Consider the following 19106-nt stretch of genomic DNA (forward strand, 5'->3'; position numbering starts at 1 on the left):
CTTCTAGGTCCCTGTTAACTGTTTCTTGCAAATTGTCTATTCTATTTACAAGATTTTGCATCATCTTCACCATCATTATTCTAAATTCTCTTTCAGGTAGATTGGCTATTACCTCTTCATCTGTTAGGTCTGGTGTGTTTTTATCTTGCTCCTTCATCTGTTGTGTGTTTTTCTGTCTTCTCATTTCGCTTATCTTACTGTGTTTGGGGTCTCCTTTTTGCACGCTGCAAGTTCGTAGTTCCTGTTGTTTTTGGTGGCTGTCCCCAGTGGCTAAGGTTGGTTCAGTGGGTTGAGTAGATTCCCTGGTTGGGGGGACTAGTGCCTCTGTTCTGGTGGATGAGGCTGGATCTTGTCTTTCTGATGGGCAGGTCCTCGTCTGGTGGTGTGTTTGGGGATGTTGGTTACCTTATTATGATTTTAGGCAGCCTCTCTGCTAATGGATGGGGCTGTAGACCTGTCTTGCTCTTTGTTGGGGATAGGGTGTCCAGCACTGTTCTTTGCTGGTCCTTGATTGAAGCTGGGTCTTGGTGTTGAGATGGATATCTCTGGGAGATTTTCGCCGTCTGATATTACGTGGAGCTGGGAGGTCTCTTGTGGACTAGTGTCTTGAGGTTGGTTCTCCCACCTCAGGGACACCGCCCTGGTGCCTGGCTGGGGCGCCAAGAACCTTTAATCCACACGGCTCAAAATAAAAGGTAGAATAAATAGAAAGGAAAGAAAAGGAAGGAAGGAGGGAGGGAGGGAAGGAAGGAAGAAATGAAGGAAGGAAGCAAGAAAGGAAGGAAGGAAGGTGCAGAGGAAGAAAGGGAGGAAGGAAGAGGAAGGGAGGAAAGAAGGGGGAAGGAAGGGAGAAAGGAGGGAAGGAGGGAAGAAGGGAAGGAAGAAAGGAAGAAAGAAAGGGAGAAGACAGAGTAGTATAAAGTATAGTTATTAAAATAAAAAATAATTATTAAGAAGAAAAATTTCCTTTTTAAAAAAAAAAAAAACAGAAAAATGGGTCGGTCTAACCCTAGGACAAATGGTGAAAGCAAAGCTATACAGACAAAATCTCACACAGCAGCACACACTCACAAAAAGAAAAAAAAAGGGAAAATAATAGTATATCTTGCTCCCAAAGTCCACCTCCTCAACTTGGGATGATTCGTTGTCTATTCAGGTTTTCAACAGCTGCAGGGCACTTAAAGTTGATTGTGGAGCTTTAGTCCGCTGCTTCTGAGGCTGCTGGGAGAGACCTCCCCCTCTCCTCTCTGTTCCCACAGCTCCTGGGGTTCAGCTTTGGACTTGGTCCCGCCTCTGCGTGTAGGTTGTCCGAGTGCGACTGCCCTTCGCTCAGACAGGACGATGTTAAAGGAGCAGTTGATTCGGGGGCTCCAGCTCACTCAGGCTGGGGGGAGGGAGTGGCACGGGTGCGGGGCGAGTCCGTGGCGGCAGAGGCCGACGTGACGCTGCACAGGCCCAAGGCGCGCCGTGCGTTCTCCCGGGGAAGCTGTCCCTGGATCCCGGGACCCCGGCAGTGGCGGGCCGCACGGGCTCCCGGGAGGGCCGGTGTGGAGAGTGACCTGCGCTCGCACACAGGCTTCTTGGTGGCGGCAGCAGCAACCTTAGCGTCCCACACCCGTCTCTACTGTCTGTGCCGACAGCCGCAGCTCGCTCCCGTTTCTGGAGCTCCTTTACGCGGTGCTCTTAATCCCCTCTCCTCGTGCCTGAGGAAGCAAAGAGGCAAGAAAAAGTCTCTTGTCACTTCGGCAGCTCCGCGCCCGCCCCTGGGGCTCCTTCAAGCGGCGCACTTAATCCCCTCTCCTCGTGCCCAGGCAGCAAAGAGGGAGGAAAAGGTCTCTTGCCTCTTCGGCAGCTCCAGACTTCTCCCGAACTCCCTCCCGGCCAGCCGTGGCGCACTAGCCCCCTTCAAGCTGTCTTCACTCTGCCAACTCCAGACCTTTCCCTGGGATCCGACTGAAGCCCGAGCCTCAGCTCCCGGCCCCGCCCGCCCCGGCAGCCGAGCAGACAAGCCTCTCAGGCTGGTGAGTGCCGGTCGGCACCGATCCTCTACGGGAATCTCTCCGCTTTGCCCTCCGCACCCCTGTGGCTGAGCTGTCCTCCGCGGCTCCGGAGCTTCCCCCTCCGGCGCCCGCAGTCTCCGCCCGCGAAGGGGCCTCTAGTGTGTGGGAGTCTTTCCTCCTTCACGGCTCCCTCCCACTGGCGTAGGTCCCGTCCCTATTCTTTTGTCCCTGTTTATTCTTTTTTCTTTTGCCCTACCCAGATATGTGGGGAGTTTCTTGCCTTTTTGGAGGTCTGAGGTCTTCTGCCAGCGTTCGGTGGGTGTTCTATAGGAGAAGTTCCACGTGTAGATGTATTTCTGATGTCTCTGTGAGGAGGAAGGAGATCTCCGCGTCTTACTCTTCCGCCATCTTTAAGCCGTCTCTCATTGCATCTTGATCCTACCATTGCAAAGGGTTTAAGAAGCACTGAAGGGAACTTGCTGGTCATAACAGATACATTTTTTAAAAATCTTTTTTCTTAATCAATATCCCCAGTTAGGGTTGAAAAGTCTTCCTTTCGCACATGGCTCTCTCCAACGCAGCCATGATGGGTGTCTTTGGAGGCAAACAATGTTGTGCACCAGAAGGCCACTTTTTCGGTCCTGATGGAGAAAAAGATGATAATCCAGAAGGCAAGGTAACACTGCAATGAATGGAGTCAGGGAGATTGACTCCACTAATCTTTAAATTCCATAAAAGCAAAAATAAAATTTAAAAAAATTCACTTCTGTATCTTTGTGGCCCAGAACAGTGCTCCATGCACAAAAGGCACTATATAACTATTTGTTGAAAGAATAAATGCATGTTTGCCTCTGAAAACAATGTGATTCCAACAGGTTTCTTCATTTTAGTCTCTGCAAGCTTTATTTTCCTCACCTCAGGGTTAGTGAAAATGTTAGAAGAGATGGTGTATGTAAGAAGGCATTGAATGTACACTCATGAAACAGGTATGGTGATGTGGTCCAGCAGCTTGCCATCAAAGCATCCTTGTCTGCATGAAAAACTTGCACATCACTTTATCTCTTGGAGGGATCTGGACAAATGCCTTGATGTCCTCGGATAATTTTCAGAATGATTATTAGATTCACGAGGAAAGCAAAATACTGTTGCTTGTTCATGAGATTTGGTGAGTGTCAAATTACCACGTGACTCTGGTCAGCAGCCCCTCTCAATGTGAAACTTTCTCATAAACAAGTGGGGGTAGCACATGTGGGTACAGCCTTTCTGGAAATCAATGTGACTGCATTATGAAGAGCCTAACATAGTTTAAGCCCTTTGGTCTTGTGAGTCTCCTTCTGGGATTAGTCATAAAGAAAGAACCACAGGTGCAATCACAGCTATATGCACTAGAATGTTAATTACATTATTATTCCTATGTAGTTCAAAAATATGCTGAAATCCCCTAAATATCCAACAATATGATAAGTGCAATGGACACATTATTATGTAGCCATTAATAAGGATGACATGGAAAATGCTCAGGATATTTTGTTACAGTAAAATAAAAAGAAGATGCAATACTATATTCTTACATTATTCTAATTTTATTTGTACAGCATATTAATACATGCTTAGAAGACTAAAATAGTTTTACAGTAGCATAATTAAGGGTAATTTTTATTTTTTTTTCTATATACAACATATATTCATGAAATGATCACTTGCTAATAATCAGATGAAATGTCATTAGAAAATATAATATAGAAGCCATAAAGCTTATAGAAGGTTATAGTAATTTCTCAAAGTATATACGAGTGAAGCTTTCCTCACTCTCTCTAAAGCTGGGAATTCTACTGCTTCTTGGGTTCTTCATCTTAGAGTGAAGAAATCCTAATTAACAAATTCATACTTAGATATCTAGGCCTTACTGAACTTGTTTATTTGAAAATATCATCCTTTAAAAATGACTCCAGGGGAAATGAAAAGAATTTATATTGCTAAGTGATGTGATGATGGTTCTATTAAAGCATCAGTGGGAGAACTATTTCAGAGCACAGACGTTTGGAGCATTTTCAAATAAGGTTCCGAGACAGATACTGCTAACAGTTCACCAAGTTCGTGTTCTTATCTTCTTCCTGGGCACATGAGCCTTCTCGTGTGGTTTGGGGTGCACATATTAAGTGATTTCTCACCAAAAAAATAAGAGTGGAAAGGATATGTACCACCTTAAGACCTGGTCCACAAACATCTTTAATGCTCATTCTTCAATGTCTTTTTCTCCTTCAGATGAAATGATCACATAGACGCCACATGCCAATGGCCAAGCTTTCATTAGCCTCTGTCCCTTAAGAACTCTGATCTGTCCCCCACCCCCCCAAGACTGTTGGATAAGCAAGAAATGTACTACATTCCTTTAAATTTATATATATTTAAGTTATATATTTGGGAGCATGTTTGTTACAGCAGCAAGAGTTAACCTAACACAGCCACATCTTTTATGGTATACACTTAGCTGTACGCAGGGCCTCGTCAAATTCATTCTTAATGGAGAGGTGGAGATACCTCTTTTGTGCAGAAATGACTCCACAAAACTGGTGAGGAAGAGTTAGGGAATAGATCATTCATACCATTTTGTAAATCACTAGTCTTAAAAAATCTGATTATTATTTTTTTGCCTGAAGGTAGTAAAATGAATTGCTTTCCCATAAGAACTCTTTAGAATAAATAAAAGATCACCATTCTATGGATTGTTGTTTTTGTGTGTGCTTTTATGTTGCTTCTGACCTTTCTTGTTCTCTTTGGATGTAGGTCCATGAGGGCACAACATTTAACTTGTTTATTGCTGCTGCCTTGTTTCCCAGAAAAGTTCTTAGAATAATAAACATACAATATGCATGGGCTAAAGGTGTAAGTTAATGTAATAAATATAAGATGGATAAAGACAAATTTACTTGATGAGATTTACTACCCTAAAACTTGACCAGGAGTTTTTATCTTTTTAATTTTTTAAAAATATTTTTATTTATTTATTTGTTTGTTTGTTTGTTTGTTTGTTTATTGGGCTGTGTTGGGTCTTAGTTGTGGCATCCAGAATCTTTCATTGCGTGCGTGGGCTCTTTGTTGTGGTGCACGGGTTCCAGAGCACGTGGGCTCTGTAGTGGTAGCATGCAGGCTCTCTAGTTGAGGTGCGAGAGCTTAGTTGCTCTGCAGCATGTGGGATCTTAGTTCTCCAACCAGGGATCAAAACCACGTCCCCTGTAGTGGAAGGCAGATTCTTTACCACTGGACCACCAGGGAAGTCCCTGACCAGGAGTTTTTTGTTTGCAGAGAATGGATTTCGTTTGACACAGACATGTGATTAAACATAAAACAAACACATATGAGACCATCAATTTCCGAATTTCATTTCACATTACAAGATATATCTATCAAATACACCTAGAGATTAGAGACAGCTGACAAGTTTGCTGGCTGCAGGTGTCCATTCATTTCCCATCTTTGTCTCTGGCTAGAATCAGGCAAGTTTCCAGCTTTGACCTTGCACAAATTCACCACCTGATGGCAGACAGCCATCTATTTGTTCTTGCCTTACTATCCCCAGCAGATGGCTCAGAGGTAAATAGCCAATAAATCACAATTTCCATGCGTGAGAGGGTCCAACTACAAAGTGCTTATTTGCTTTTAAAATTGGTTCTGTTGCTGCCAACTAGACAGAGTCATTTAGTCAAAACTTTTGAGTGATGAGCTGTCTACATGCCATCTTCTTTCCATTTGGAGTTGTAGCTGTTGATTGTTCATTTGCTTATGTATTAGTTAGGATTCACCAGAGAAACAAAAACCAATAGATGTGTATATATACAGAAAGTAATTTATTTTAAGCAGTTGGCTCACATGATTGTGACGACTTAAAATCTGATGGAGGAGAGAGACAGACTGGAGACTCAGGAACTCAGGAAGGAATTGCAGTTCAAGTCCAAAGGCAGTCTGCTGTAGAACCAAGAAGAACCAGTGTTGCATATTAGCTCCCAAGGCAATGTGCTGGAGAATTCCCTTTTGCTCTGGAGAGATTAGCATTTTGTTCTATTTAGGTCTTCAACTGATTGGGTGAGGCCCACCCATATTATGGAGGGTAATCTCTTTTACTCAAAATCCACCAACTTAAATGTAAACCTCGTTCAAAAACACCCTATAGAAAGATCCAGAATAATGTTTGACCAAATAATTGGGCATTATGGCCCAGACAAGTTGACATGTAAAATTAACCATCATAATTTGCTTGCTTGCTTTTTTCCTAATTTGTTTTTGGCTGTATTTTTTTTGCTCCAATCCCCTTAGGTCCTTGGGGTCATTATTTCCACAGGGCTTATTTAATTCAAAACGTTGTGATGATCTGGAAAGTTCCAAGCTCACATTCCAGCTCTCCCAACTGGCTAGCTGAGTAACAAGGCACTTTACCACATAGCCTAGTTCTTCCTCAGTGAATAGAGATTCTTAAGTCATAGGTTTATTATAATGATCAAATGGGAAAAATCCACACTGATGAGCTCTGTAAACACAAGTTCACATTGAAACTACTATTTGAAACTGTGTTTATAATCAAAGGTACTACCTTTCAAACCAACAAAGGAAAAAAACAGAAAATTCCTCATGTGAAGCACATTATAGTGGGAATAACTGGCTCACTGGAATAAAGAAAGATCAAGTTTATTCATGAAGGGACAATGATTTTAAGAGTTAAGAAAAGCTTTAAAGACCACAAATGGTTTTTGAGGATCCCAGTAACAGTGTCAAATTTAAAGTATACGGAATATTCATGTCTAAAGGCAGGGAAATAAACACACCCCTGATTCTCCCCCAGTGAATCCTGGAGATGCCGGGTAGAATGGGGTCCTGTGAGAACTGAAGCAAGGGAGCTCAGGTACAATGCACCTGTTCACAAGAAGCTACTCAGAAGAAATGGATAGAACTTATCACTTCCCCACTAACTTATTAACATCCCACATGTGGTTTGATGTTGGATTATTTTGTGATTGTCAGTCTCCACTGCTCAAGGAGTGTCTCCAGTTCAGAATCCTGACCAGATTGTTCTTGCAGCTCCAAAGAGTGAAAGCGTTTTTGCGCTTACCGCAGTCTCAAGTCCACTTACTTGGTCCTCATTTCGGTATCAAGGCAGATCTTTTCTAACATTTTAGATTGCAGCTCCTTTTACAGAAAATGTCCAATCTCAGAGGGGTACCTTTACCCTCTGGTCCCACCAAGTCAGTAGTCCTTCAGGTCCTGCCTTACTCAGAGTTACTTATTACTAACAATGTTATCGTTCAGTCCTACGATCTGTTAACAGAAGTTAGTAACTATTTCTGTTTGAGACTTGTTGGGCCACCTTATACCCAAAGGGAGAACATCATTTTCTCATTGAACTAAAGATTATGGGGGTCCAGCACATCTCCAGAGGATACAGCACCAAGATCCAGCAAAGACCACATCAGAAACATCTTGCAATGTCCTTGATATGTGAAAAACAAAGTAAATTTTTTTCCTACCTCGTTGATAATATACATACATGTTCTTAAAAACAGCAGTGTGTTTTTCTTAATGTGTCAGACCAGCTTTGATGCTGATACTATGCAAAGATTTTTACAACAGCAACTTTTCTTTCAGGCCGTGAGAACCGGAACCAAGAGAAGTTTATAGTGTGCTTTTTTTCTTTTTGTGATAATGGATGGATGGAGAACTTTCTTGGTGCAGTTTGCACGGTAGACAGTTCTACTTCAAACGGGCAAAAAATCAGTTTTATGAACACTTTGCTCATATTGCTTCTCTACCACTCTCTCTAGGAATGCCCCAGCGGGGTTGTTAATGAAGACACCTTCAAAGAGATCTACTCTCAGTTCTTTCCACAGGGAGGTAAGTAAAAATGTGGACCAGTGAATTCGACTCTCAGTTAGAATTACGCTTGCAATCTTGAGTTTGGTTTAATCTTTCATGGCATGACTCTACACTTTTCATCTTTATGTCAGAGAATTAATACACAGTATGCAGTGCATATGATTCTCAATACATCATAAAAGGGAGCTACTTACAAATTATCAAATATCCTAGAGTTCACTCTTTAGCTTAGTGCAAGCAAGATTACTGTGTGCCTGATACCACTTCTCTCAAAGGCACGGTGCTTTCTAACTGTGATGGTTAAGTCCTGGATATGCCACAAAGCTTTCACATGCAGTATACATCTCATTCTCTCAACTCTCAAAATTAGAACCAATGGAATTATCCTCAATTTTCGGATCTGAAATCCAGGGCGTAGAGAAACTGAATGTTTTGCTCAGAGTCACACATCCACTAGGTGGCAGATCTAGGTTAGAACCCAGATTTTTCTGTAACCTCATCTAATATTCTTTCTGCTCTTCCTCTGTCTTTCAGGAGCTCTCCACTATCACCCCTACCCCTGCATCTAAGAAAATTAATACCACCCTAGACATTATTTTAATTGGAAGGAAAACAAGGAATGCATAATGATAATACATACCTGTTAGAGATGAGTGAAGAGATATATTTGCCACTGGACCTTATAGTCTCTCCTTCAATCACTCAGCAGGATGCCCAGCTCAAACTTGTCCTGCACCCTGCTCTGTGTCCAGCTGTGTATTAGGTGCTGGTGATGTAAGAGGGGTGAGATGTGGTACCTGCCCCAAAGGATGTTAGAGTCTAGAGTAGCAGATGGACAATGTCAACATGAAAAAATAAATGTGAGGATAGGGGTTAAAAATATAGTATTATAGGGCTTCCCTGGTGGCACAGTGGTTGTGAGTCCGCCTGCCGATGCAGGGGACGCGGGTTCGTGCCCCGGTCCGGGAGGATCCCACATGCCACGGAGTGGCTGGGCCTGTGAGCCATGACCGCTGAGCCTGTGCATCTGGAGCCTGTGCTAGGCCACAACAGTGAAAGGCCACAACAGTGAGAGGCCTGCGTACCGCAAAAAAAAAAAAAAAAAAAAAAAAAAAAAAAAATATATATATATATATATATATATATATATATATATATATATATATATATATATAGTGTTATAAAAGCACAATGTAGGAGCTGAATAGCCACCTTTCATCACGTATCTAATATGTGTCTGGCCTTGGCATGTGTTACCCATCACCTCCCCAAAACCCTAGTCATGGTTCTCCCTTTCTAATAAATGTGGAAGCTAAGGTGCCAAGAAATTCATCCATTTCTTTGCCATCATCTTTTCACTTCAATTCCACTTAAAAGATCCACCATCGTCTGATGCCAAAATAACTGCTGTGGTCTCTGAACTAAGTCTCCCTGATTCCACCCCTCTTCTCCACTCCCCAACCATGGTGTATTCTCAACATGAGCCAGAGCAACCCTGGTCAAATGTAAGCCAGGTCGTCTCACTGCTCTGCACAGAATCTTCCATCCCCTCAGAGCATAAGCCAAGGTCACTGTCTCCTGTTCTATCTCTGCCTTGTCCTTCACCGACCCTCCCCCTCACTCACCACGTTCCAGACATCCTGGCCTCTTGCCCTTCCTCCAGCATGCCAGTCCTGCTGCTGTCTCTGGGCCTTTGTTTTTTTTTATTTTATTATTTTATTTTTTATCTTTGGCCGCGCAGCATGTGGGATCCTAGTTCCCCACCCAGGGATTGAACCCACACACCCTGCAGTGGAAGCTTGGAGTCTCACCACTGGACCACCAGGGAAATCCTATCTCTGGGCCTTTGAATTCACTCGTTATTCTCTCTGCCTGGAATTCTTTTCTCCCGAATATCCATCTTAATATCTCACCACCTCTGCTTTTATTCAAATGCCACCTTCTCAGTGAGGCTTCCTCTGGCCACCCTGGCTTAAAGGATAACCCCTACATATCCCCCATGCCTTTTCTTTATGTTTCTCTTTAGCTCTCAAGAGCATCTAATAATATATATTTTATTTGTTTGTGTTGTTGCTTACTGTCTCTTTTCCCACTAGAATGTCATCTCCAAGGGAACAGAAGTTTTTGTCTGCTTTGTTCACTGCTGTATCCACAGGTCATGGAACAGTGAGTGACAAGTAGTTGCTCTAGATACTCACTGCAAAACAGTGTGAATGTGTGGATGAACGAATGACATCCACCTCACCATGGGATAATATCTGTAAAAGGCACTTTGAATGTATACAACACTTAATAAGTATTAATTGTTTCATACAAAAATTAGATTCACTTTTGGCTTTAGATATTTAATAGGTTGAATTTGAAATTGAAATTGAAAATTTCAATTTGGGGCATGGATTATCAAAATAGAAAGTTTCACTTAAGATGGACTTTTCAAAGAATTAAATTAGAATTCGGAGAAAACACAGGGTGACCCACTATTACATGAATTTGGATACATCATAGGTGACAACTTCCCCAACCCCATCTCATTAATAACAGCTCACAGACAGGTATTGGTCATAGGGTCTGATGCCAGGATTGTTATGGATCCTTTGTCTGCATTAATAAGGAATTTAGAATATCATTTGTTTAACACGTATGTTTACTATAAACTAAGTGTCTGACAACGTATTGATAGGCATTAATATCAAAGCACTTAGCACAAATGGAGGGTGCAGTGGTTAAGAATCCACCTGCCAATGCAGGGGACACGGGTTCAAGCCCCGGTCCGGGAAGATCCCACATGCCGTGGAGCAACTAAGCCCATGCACCACAACTACTGAGCCTGCGCTCTAGAGCCCATGCACCACAACTACTGAAGCCCGTGCACCTAGAGCCCATGCTCCGCAACAAGAGAAGACACCACAATGAGAAGCCCGCGCATCACGAGGAAGAGTAGCCCCCGCTCGCCGCAACTAGAGAAAGCCCGTGTGCAGCAATGAGGACCCAACAGAGCCAAAAATAAATAAATAAATAAATAAAAATTTTTTTTAAAAAGCACTTAACACAAATGGAAATATTTTATTTTTTTATTATCTCAAATGAAAGTTATTACATGCTACAAATTGGATACAACTCCACATTAAAAATTTATCCTTATCTGAAAAATAATATTTCAACATTAGAGAACATCTACTTAAGCACAATCCTTTTCAAGGGATTCTTGTTACAAAGTTCAAAGGGATTTGTAGAAAAATCACTTTTGCACTCTTAAAGATTCATTGATTATTCCCGTTAATTGAATGCATAAATCTAAAAGCAGCCAGCATTACTGAAGGAAATGAAATATTTTTAAAAATGATGACTTGCAATTTTAAAAATTAATATCGTGCATGCAAATTGTATCTTGCAGTGCCGCTAGAAAAGGGGAAATGTCCTAAGGAAGAATGTATTCTCCGATGGCAGGCAAATCCATGTTATGGCCGTCCTCACTTTTCTGTGGAGTCATTTATTTAGGTTGATGGCCTGAAAGCAACAGATGTCTCTCATTATGAGTCGTAACAATGATGGGTCCATAAATCACAATGTCTCAGTTTCCTCCAGGAAGGTTCTTTGTCTTATTGCCAGAACCTTCTGCAATTTATACTGTGTCAGGCTCTTTAGTTTTCTCTACTTCTTAGCAAGATGGTTTACCAAGCACGACTTGTTTGGAGTTCTGGATGTCAGCAGAGCTGGACTGAACAGAATCTTCCTGTTTGTAAGGGATAAAGTATGTCTCCTATAAAACAAGCCGAGAGGAAATGGCTTGTTTGTGTCATTACCTGTATCATTACAGCAATGCTTTTCAGTGCCACGTACAGGGGAAACCTTAGCTAAGAAACTCTTAGCTCACCAGGCATTTTTAAAGCTCATGAAAATTCCAATTTCCTGGGCTACTCCTGCTTATGTTGTAGGAATTTTGCATTTGCTTTGACTATACGAAGCACCTGATAAACAGCTACTGAAGGAACAAATGAATGAGTTTCAGTCAGAAGAATCTAAGTCAACAAATATTTATTGAACAATCATTGCGTTCAAGGCACCTGAGGCACTTAGATGAGCTCTATGGACATAAAGGTTTAATTTTTTTTCCCAAATAACTCCACCCGCTGAGTATCCTTCTCTTGCGCAGACAGTATTTCTAGGAATTTTCAGGGTGATTTAGAGAACATACTGAACAGAGACTACCACTCATGTATGTGAACCTGCCTTACTGTAGTAACATTGTCATGAATTGTATATTCAAATGCATTAAACTAATTCTGTACCTTTTGCTTGAATTCAAGTGGGAGTAGGGGATTTGTGGTGGGAAGAAAGAAATCAACCAGACTGATTTCAACCACAGACCTGGAACATGATAATCAAGTGTATTTGTTTAAATATTCTGAAATGTATGTGTATCAATGGCCTTTTCAACCAAGGGATTAGTTGGTATCACTGTGCTATGGACATAATTGGGTGAAAGACACTGGACTAAGTCAAGAGTCCTGAGTTTACAGATAGCCTCTGCCCCCACTAAAACGTGTGACTCAAATAGTTTATTTCTCTGGGCCTCAGGTTGTTCCTTTGCCAGATGTGGAACCGAAGAATCCTCATGTTTTCCTTCTGTTCTAACATCCTTTATTTCTAAGAGTTAGTGTTGGAATGTCTTGATTTCATTACCGACTCTACCGTTAACTAACTAGGTGACCATAACTCTGCCCCTAACATTACCTACACCCACTTCCCGCCTTTGTTAAATGTAGATAAATAGCTAAATGGTATCCAAGATCACTTCCTATCCTAAGACTCCACAAATTTTGTCCCCTAACTGTAAAATTTCAACATTTAATTTTCAGCTTCACAAGTAAAATTACAGGCAAAGTCATCATATGATACTCAGTAACTGTTTTTGTTATATGGAAGGAATTATGGTCAAAGAAGACTGTCAGCTCAAATGAGAAGAGCAGAAACCATTGCCATTTCTTTTGAGCCCTGAACTGTACTAAAATCTAGAATCCAGGATGCCAGTTATTCATCCTTTTAGCAAATATTTACTGAGTATTTAAGAAGAGCACAGTCAGATGAAATCAGACCAAGATGGTTTTGTGGACAGTTTCCTTTTTCTCTATAGAATCCACCTCTGTGCCCAGTCAGACACTACCAGCGCCTTACCTCCTTCCTCTCACCCCATCAAATCTAGTAGCATCATTCCCCTTGTTTAAAAACTTTCACTGTCTCCATATGTCTACGGAAGAAATCCAAACTCTGTCAGAAACGCAATACCATTCATCATATAATTGTACTGGTTTTCACTGAGCATGAAGTGCCATTAGGTTAGAACTTCAGTCACTTAGATACACAATTGAGAGTTCACAAAAAATAGAAATGCTTTCAGGTGAACTGTATTAATCTGTTAAAAAAATTTGATCACATTTATTTAATAATGAGAGCTAATAATTAGTGAACATTTAATATTTGCCTAGGACTGTTCTAAGAACTTTGGGTATAGTATCTCATTTAATCTCCTTATGATGACTCTCTGAAGTACATATTGTTATCATTTTGTAGCTGAGGAAACTGAGTCACAGAGGTTAAACAACACGCCCAAGGTCACATGGTTGATAGTTGGTAGAGCTGAGATTCAAATTCGGGCAATCTGACTCCACTACTGTATTAGCAACCTCTCTCTGCCTGGTATATGTAGGTTAGAAAACTTGGCTTCACTTCCAGGAAACTTGCCAAGGTACATTTAGAGGAACAAGACGTCCTCTGAACCACATTAGGGCAAACCTTGAGAGTGTGTGTCCCATGTGTCAAGCTTTAAACTAGAACAACCTCATCTGAGAAGGATGGTAATTATTGTATGCCTACATTATCTTGTGTTTTAAGTTTTTAAAAGTTGTTAACATCGTTTGTTCTGAGCCATTATTCATGGTGAGTTCTGCTTGCTAAAGTAAAGGCACTTACTCTTACTGTATAAATAAAGTAACAAGAGACCTGCTTAATGAAGCTCATTTTAAAATATGCAAAATCCCTTATTTTTTCTTCCCTGAAAATAAGTTTAGCATACCATCTGTCAACTCATTTCTCCATAGGGTACTAAATAGTTCAAGAAGTCTATGTAAAAGTACTGTTGAGGGCTTCCCTGGTGGCGCAGTGGTTGAGAATCCGCCTGCCGATGCAGGAGACACGGGTTCGTGCCCTGGTCCGGGAAGATCCCACATGCCGCGGAGCAACTGAGCCCGTGAGCCATGGCCGCTGGGCCTGCGCGTCCGGAGCCTGTGCTCCACAACGGGAGAGGCCACAACAGTGAGAGGCCCGCATACCGCAAAAGTACTGTTGAGAGCAAAACAACTTTGTAAATAGGAATAGACTGACAATTCTTGATAATTCTATATGGAACTTCCAAAAATCTCACTAAATTGATTGTAGTTGGAACCCTGGTTTCATACCCAAAAGGGCTTCTTCCTGTGACCAGTAAACACAAGATAGACATCCACTCTACAAACAACAGTTTTACATACTGTTAAGGCCCAATTGTGGTGCCTGTTTGGCTCATTGTAAACAATGTTATTAATTCATACGTTTAAAAATAAGTGGTTCCTCACATCATATTTAAAGGTAAGAGGTGAAAGAAAATGCCACCACCATTTTGAGAAACTGAGTATACAATTTACCTTGTGAAATATACAACCTGCAACAGTTAACCATTGGGGTGAAGCATTCAGGGAAAACAATCCATACATAGGCCAAGGATGCTTGAGAGCTAGGAGAGAAGTTTGCATGACCCCTGACCTCCCTGATTCGGGGAGAGCCATTCTCTACTCCTGATTCTATGACTTAGTTTGCCTTCTATGACTTAGTTTGCCTTCAAAAAGCAATTCATAAAATAAAAGGTGAACAGAAGTTTTGCTAAATCCCAGTAAAAATAAAGGCTAAAAGTTATAAAATAGAAATAGATGAGGTTTTAAAAAGAAGATAAAAGGCTAGAGCCAATGAGCTAAAAGGTTACAATTTTTTAATATAAAGAAGGTTACAATAAAAGGCTAAAACCCATGAGATGAAACATTTAAAGGAATCATGTAAATAGGATCAAGGGTTAAGCACAGAAGCACTTAAAAATGAAAACTGTGCACTAAGAAAACAATAAGAAAAATATATATACTTTAAAAATATAAAGGCAGAAATTTCAGAGATTAGGGAGACAAAGGAGAAAAACTGAAGGAAAGAAAAACTAGAGGGAAATAACCTACTTGAAGCAAACTCAGAGGAAGTGTTAGGTTTCAGAGAACTTCAGTATCATTAGGCACCATCGTGTGGCACTGGGACAAGAGAGATGTCCAAAGCTGTCTACCATTGCCCAGAGCCTCTAATCCCATCCAGGACCCAGGCAAAGCAGGAGCTCCTCACTGCTTTCAACTGGGAACTTTTAGGACCACACAATCCACTTTCAACATGGCCTCAGAAACTTCCCAAATCACCCTGGTTTCCACTTCATCAGGCAGCCTTACTAGCTGTGGGCTAACTTTGCTTTTTGCTCAGAAAGACCTAAGTTATATTCACTCTACTCCTTATGGACTGTGTGACTTTGGGCAAGTTTCTCAACTTCTCTGAGTCCTGATATCCTTATCTGGGTTGTAAAATGATGAACAAACTAATAATAACAACACCAATAATAGCAATTCATCTGTGCCTCATTATTAGTATTTTTATTATTTTACTTCTTCTAGAGATAGTCCCTGCCAAGCACTATGCAATTTCCAGATGCGTCTTGCTAATCCTCACACCCACTTATGGTAACATTACTCATCCCAGGGTCAGTAACATCACCCAAGACTCCCATGTGTTCAGAGCATTTCCAGCCAGAAACTTAGAGAGCTTCTGTCACCAATGGCCTCTGTAGGTAACTCACACCTATGAATCTCAAATTACAATCCTCTACGGAGAGAAGGTGGGCAGCTGAGAAGAAAGCACAAGTCAAAGGAAGTAGAGTAAATTTTCCTGGGTAGAAAGAGGCTTGGTACATGCTATACAAATCCTCTGTAGGATATTGAAATGCTAACTTATTATTTTATTTTCAACATTTCAGACTCTACCACATACGCACATTTTCTGTTCAATGCATTTGATACGGACCACAATGGTGCTGTAAGTTTTGAGGTAAGTCTTAGATTTTTTTTTTTTTTAATATGCTTTGACTTTAGACACATTGAAAGGGATTTAGTGCTTCTAAGGTGAAAATTTGAGTTTGGTGATGTAATTTTTTTTTTTGCTTTTTGAGCCTTTTATTCCTTTATTATTATTATTATTATTATTATTATTGTAATAAGAACACTCAACAAGAGTAGGCATCCTTGCCCTGATCCTAATCCTAGAAGGAAAGGTTTCTATTTTTCTCCATTGAAAGGTTTCTGTTTTTCTCCACTGAGTGTGCTGTTAACTGTGGCCTTTATTATGTAGAGATACTTTCCTTCTATTCCTAGTTGACAGTATATATCATGAATGGGTATTGAACTTGTCAATAGATGCTTTTTCTGCATCTATTGAGATGATAATATGATTTGTATCCTTAATTCTGTCAGTGTGGTATATCACACTAATTGATTTTCATATGTTGATTCAGCTTTCCATTCCAGGGATAAATTCTACTTGGTCATGGTGCATGATCTTTTTAATGTGCTGTTGGATTTGGTTTACTAGTGTTTTGTTGAGGATTTTTGCATCTATGTGTATCAGGAATATTGGCCTGTGGTTTTCTTGTGATGTCTTTGTCTGGCTTTGACACAAGGTGATGCTGTCCTCATTTGGAAGAATTCCTTCCACATCAATTCTTTGGAAGAGTTTGAAAAGCATTGGTGTTAGTTCTTTAAATGTTTGGAAGAATTCACCAGTGAAGACATCTGCTGCTGGGCTTTTCTTTGTTGGGAGGTTTTTGATTACTGAGTCAATCTCCTAGTTATAGGTCTGTTCAGACTTTCTATTTCTTCATGATTCAGTCTTGGTAAGTTGTGTGTATCTAGGAATTTATCCACTTTTTTTTAGGTTATCCAATCTGTGGGCACAGAATTTTTCATAGTAGTCTCTTATGATTCTTTTTATTTCTGTAACATCAGTTACAATATTTCCTCTTTCAGTTCTGATTTATTTATTTATTTGAGTCTTCTCTCTTTTTTCTTAGTCCAGGTAAGCGTTTGTCAATTTTGTCTATCTTTTCAAAACACCAACTCTTGGCTTCATTGATTTTTTTTTCTATTGTTCTTCTGTTCTCTATTTTATTTATTTCTGCTCTAATTTTTGTTATTTCCTTTTTCTAATTTAAGCTTAGTTTGTGCTTTCTCTGTCTCTTTGAGGGATAAAGTTACATTGCTTATTTGAGATATCTCTCCTTTTTTTTAATGTAGGCATCTATTGTTATAAACTTCTCTCCTAGTACTGCCTGATAATTTTTGAGGAGAGGAAAGAAAAAGCCTAAGAACAGTTACTTTCCCTCATTGTATTGTCAAGAAGCTGCTCTTATCTTTCAAAATAAGTGCGAATGACAACACACATGGAGTTTGCTTTCTAGTACTTTCTATGTGTTTATACTAAAAAAGTGCATTTTCCCAACTGCATGACTGCAAACCCAGAAAGCAAACAATTTAATTAATATTTACTGGCATCCACTGTGGGCCTATTACTGTGGTAGGCCTTGGAAATACAAAGCTGATAAAGTAAAGACCGTGCTCTCGAAGGTCCGTAAGTGATAGAAGTGATAGAAGAAGGAAATTAAATATAACAAAATGCTACATTCACCACACTGACAATTTTATAAGGAAATCCCTTTTCAAATTATGTACTTCAAGTGATTTGTATTTAATTTTGTTCATAAAATACTACATGTAAGCATCAGTAAGATGAAATATGTCCCGAGTATTCACATAGCTAAATACATTATTTATTTATAATAGAATAATAATAAATAAAATATATTTTATTTATATATACTTATTACATTTATTTATATATTATGTATTATTTTGTTTTATTATGTATATTTTATTTATATTACATGGGTAGAATGTGTAAATCATCTATTTGCTTATATTCTGGATGGCTGTGCTTTGTCTCTAGGGAGTAGAATTATTCTCTCTAATATATGTGTGATATTGTGATTTATAATAAGAAATATATATCCAAAAAATGAAATATATATTTGGTCTTAGTCCCCAGTTTCTGACAAAGAACTCCTAAAACATTGGGTTTTAAGTGAAGAGAACAACAAAGATGTCTTTTGTTGTGTTGATGAGGTGAATTTTGAAACTCGGCTAGAGGTGGGGGCTGCTTGCCAGGAGAACCAACCACTTGATTATAGAGGGTTGGAACTTTCAGTCCCTCAGTCCAGTCCTCCTGAGAGGGGAGAGGAGCTAGAGACTGAGTTCAATCACCAATGGCCGATGATTTAATTAATCATGCCTCTGTAATGAAGCCTCCTTAAAAACCCAAAAGGACAGGATTCAGAGAACTTCCCAGTTGGTGAACACTTGGAGATTTAAGGAGAGCCGGGGGCTCTGACAGGGCATGGAAGCTCAAGCCCTTTCCCCATGCCTTGCCCTGTGCATCTCTTCCACTTGGATGTTCCTGAGATATATCATATCCTCTTATAAAAAACAAGTAATCTAGTAAGTAAATGTTTCTCTGAGTTCTGTGAGCTGCTCTAGCAAAGTCATTGAATCCTAGAAAAGGTTTGTTGGAACCTCCAATCTGTAACCCATTGGTCAGAAGCACAGGTGACAACCTGTACTTGCAAGTAGCATCTGAAGTTGGGGGCTGGGAGGGGGCAATGATGTAGTATCTGGCTCTATCTCCAGGTAGAAAGTATCAGTGTTAAGCTCAATAATAAGACACACATCTGGTGTTGGAGATAACTTGATGGTGTGAGGAAATCCCCACTCACACACTGGAATTGGGGGCAGAATTGTCACTGTTTATAATGGGAACCAGATAATTTAGAGGGTATGCATTTTTAGGATTGGGAAGGGTGCATCCCACACATGAGCAGAAATTTCAGTGAGTGCCAGGATAAAGGAAAGCAGATGATGGTGTGGAATCAACAAGGAAGGGCACTGGTGGGGCTGTATCAGGGAAGCCTGCCCATGGACTTGATGAACTAGGTCTGAAGGACAAGCAGGAGATGCTCAAGAGAATAATGGCTCAGGATGGGAAGCAGTGAGAGTAAGGCAGAGGACTGGGAATGGAGAG

The 19106-nt window shown here is 40.5% G+C and overlaps 2 protein-coding genes across 4 annotated transcripts in view; one reads left to right on the forward strand and one right to left on the reverse strand.

The window, feature by feature from the left end:
- The window catches only part of KCNIP4 (potassium voltage-gated channel interacting protein 4), a 1208103-nt gene that overhangs the window by 1168677 nt on the left and 20320 nt on the right, over positions 1-19106 (forward strand). For all 3 annotated transcript variants that reach the window (XM_059066484.2, XM_067036349.1, XM_067036350.1), the window contains 2 exons: positions 7814-7883; positions 15958-16028. In XM_059066484.2, coding sequence (XP_058922467.1) covers positions 7814-7883; positions 15958-16028 — 141 coding nt within the window. The remainder of the gene's footprint in view (positions 1-7813; positions 7884-15957; positions 16029-19106) is intronic.
- The window catches only part of PACRGL (parkin coregulated like), a 56666-nt gene continuing 48871 nt past the window's right edge, over positions 11312-19106 (reverse strand). Inside the window, exon 13 of the transcript XR_010841106.1 lies at positions 11312-11372. The gene's annotated coding sequence lies outside the window, so the exon portion shown is untranslated. The remainder of the gene's footprint in view (positions 11373-19106) is intronic.

This window comes from Kogia breviceps, chromosome 6 (genome assembly GCF_026419965.1).
Source record: "Kogia breviceps isolate mKogBre1 chromosome 6, mKogBre1 haplotype 1, whole genome shotgun sequence".
NCBI lineage: Eukaryota > Metazoa > Chordata > Mammalia > Artiodactyla > Physeteridae > Kogia > Kogia breviceps.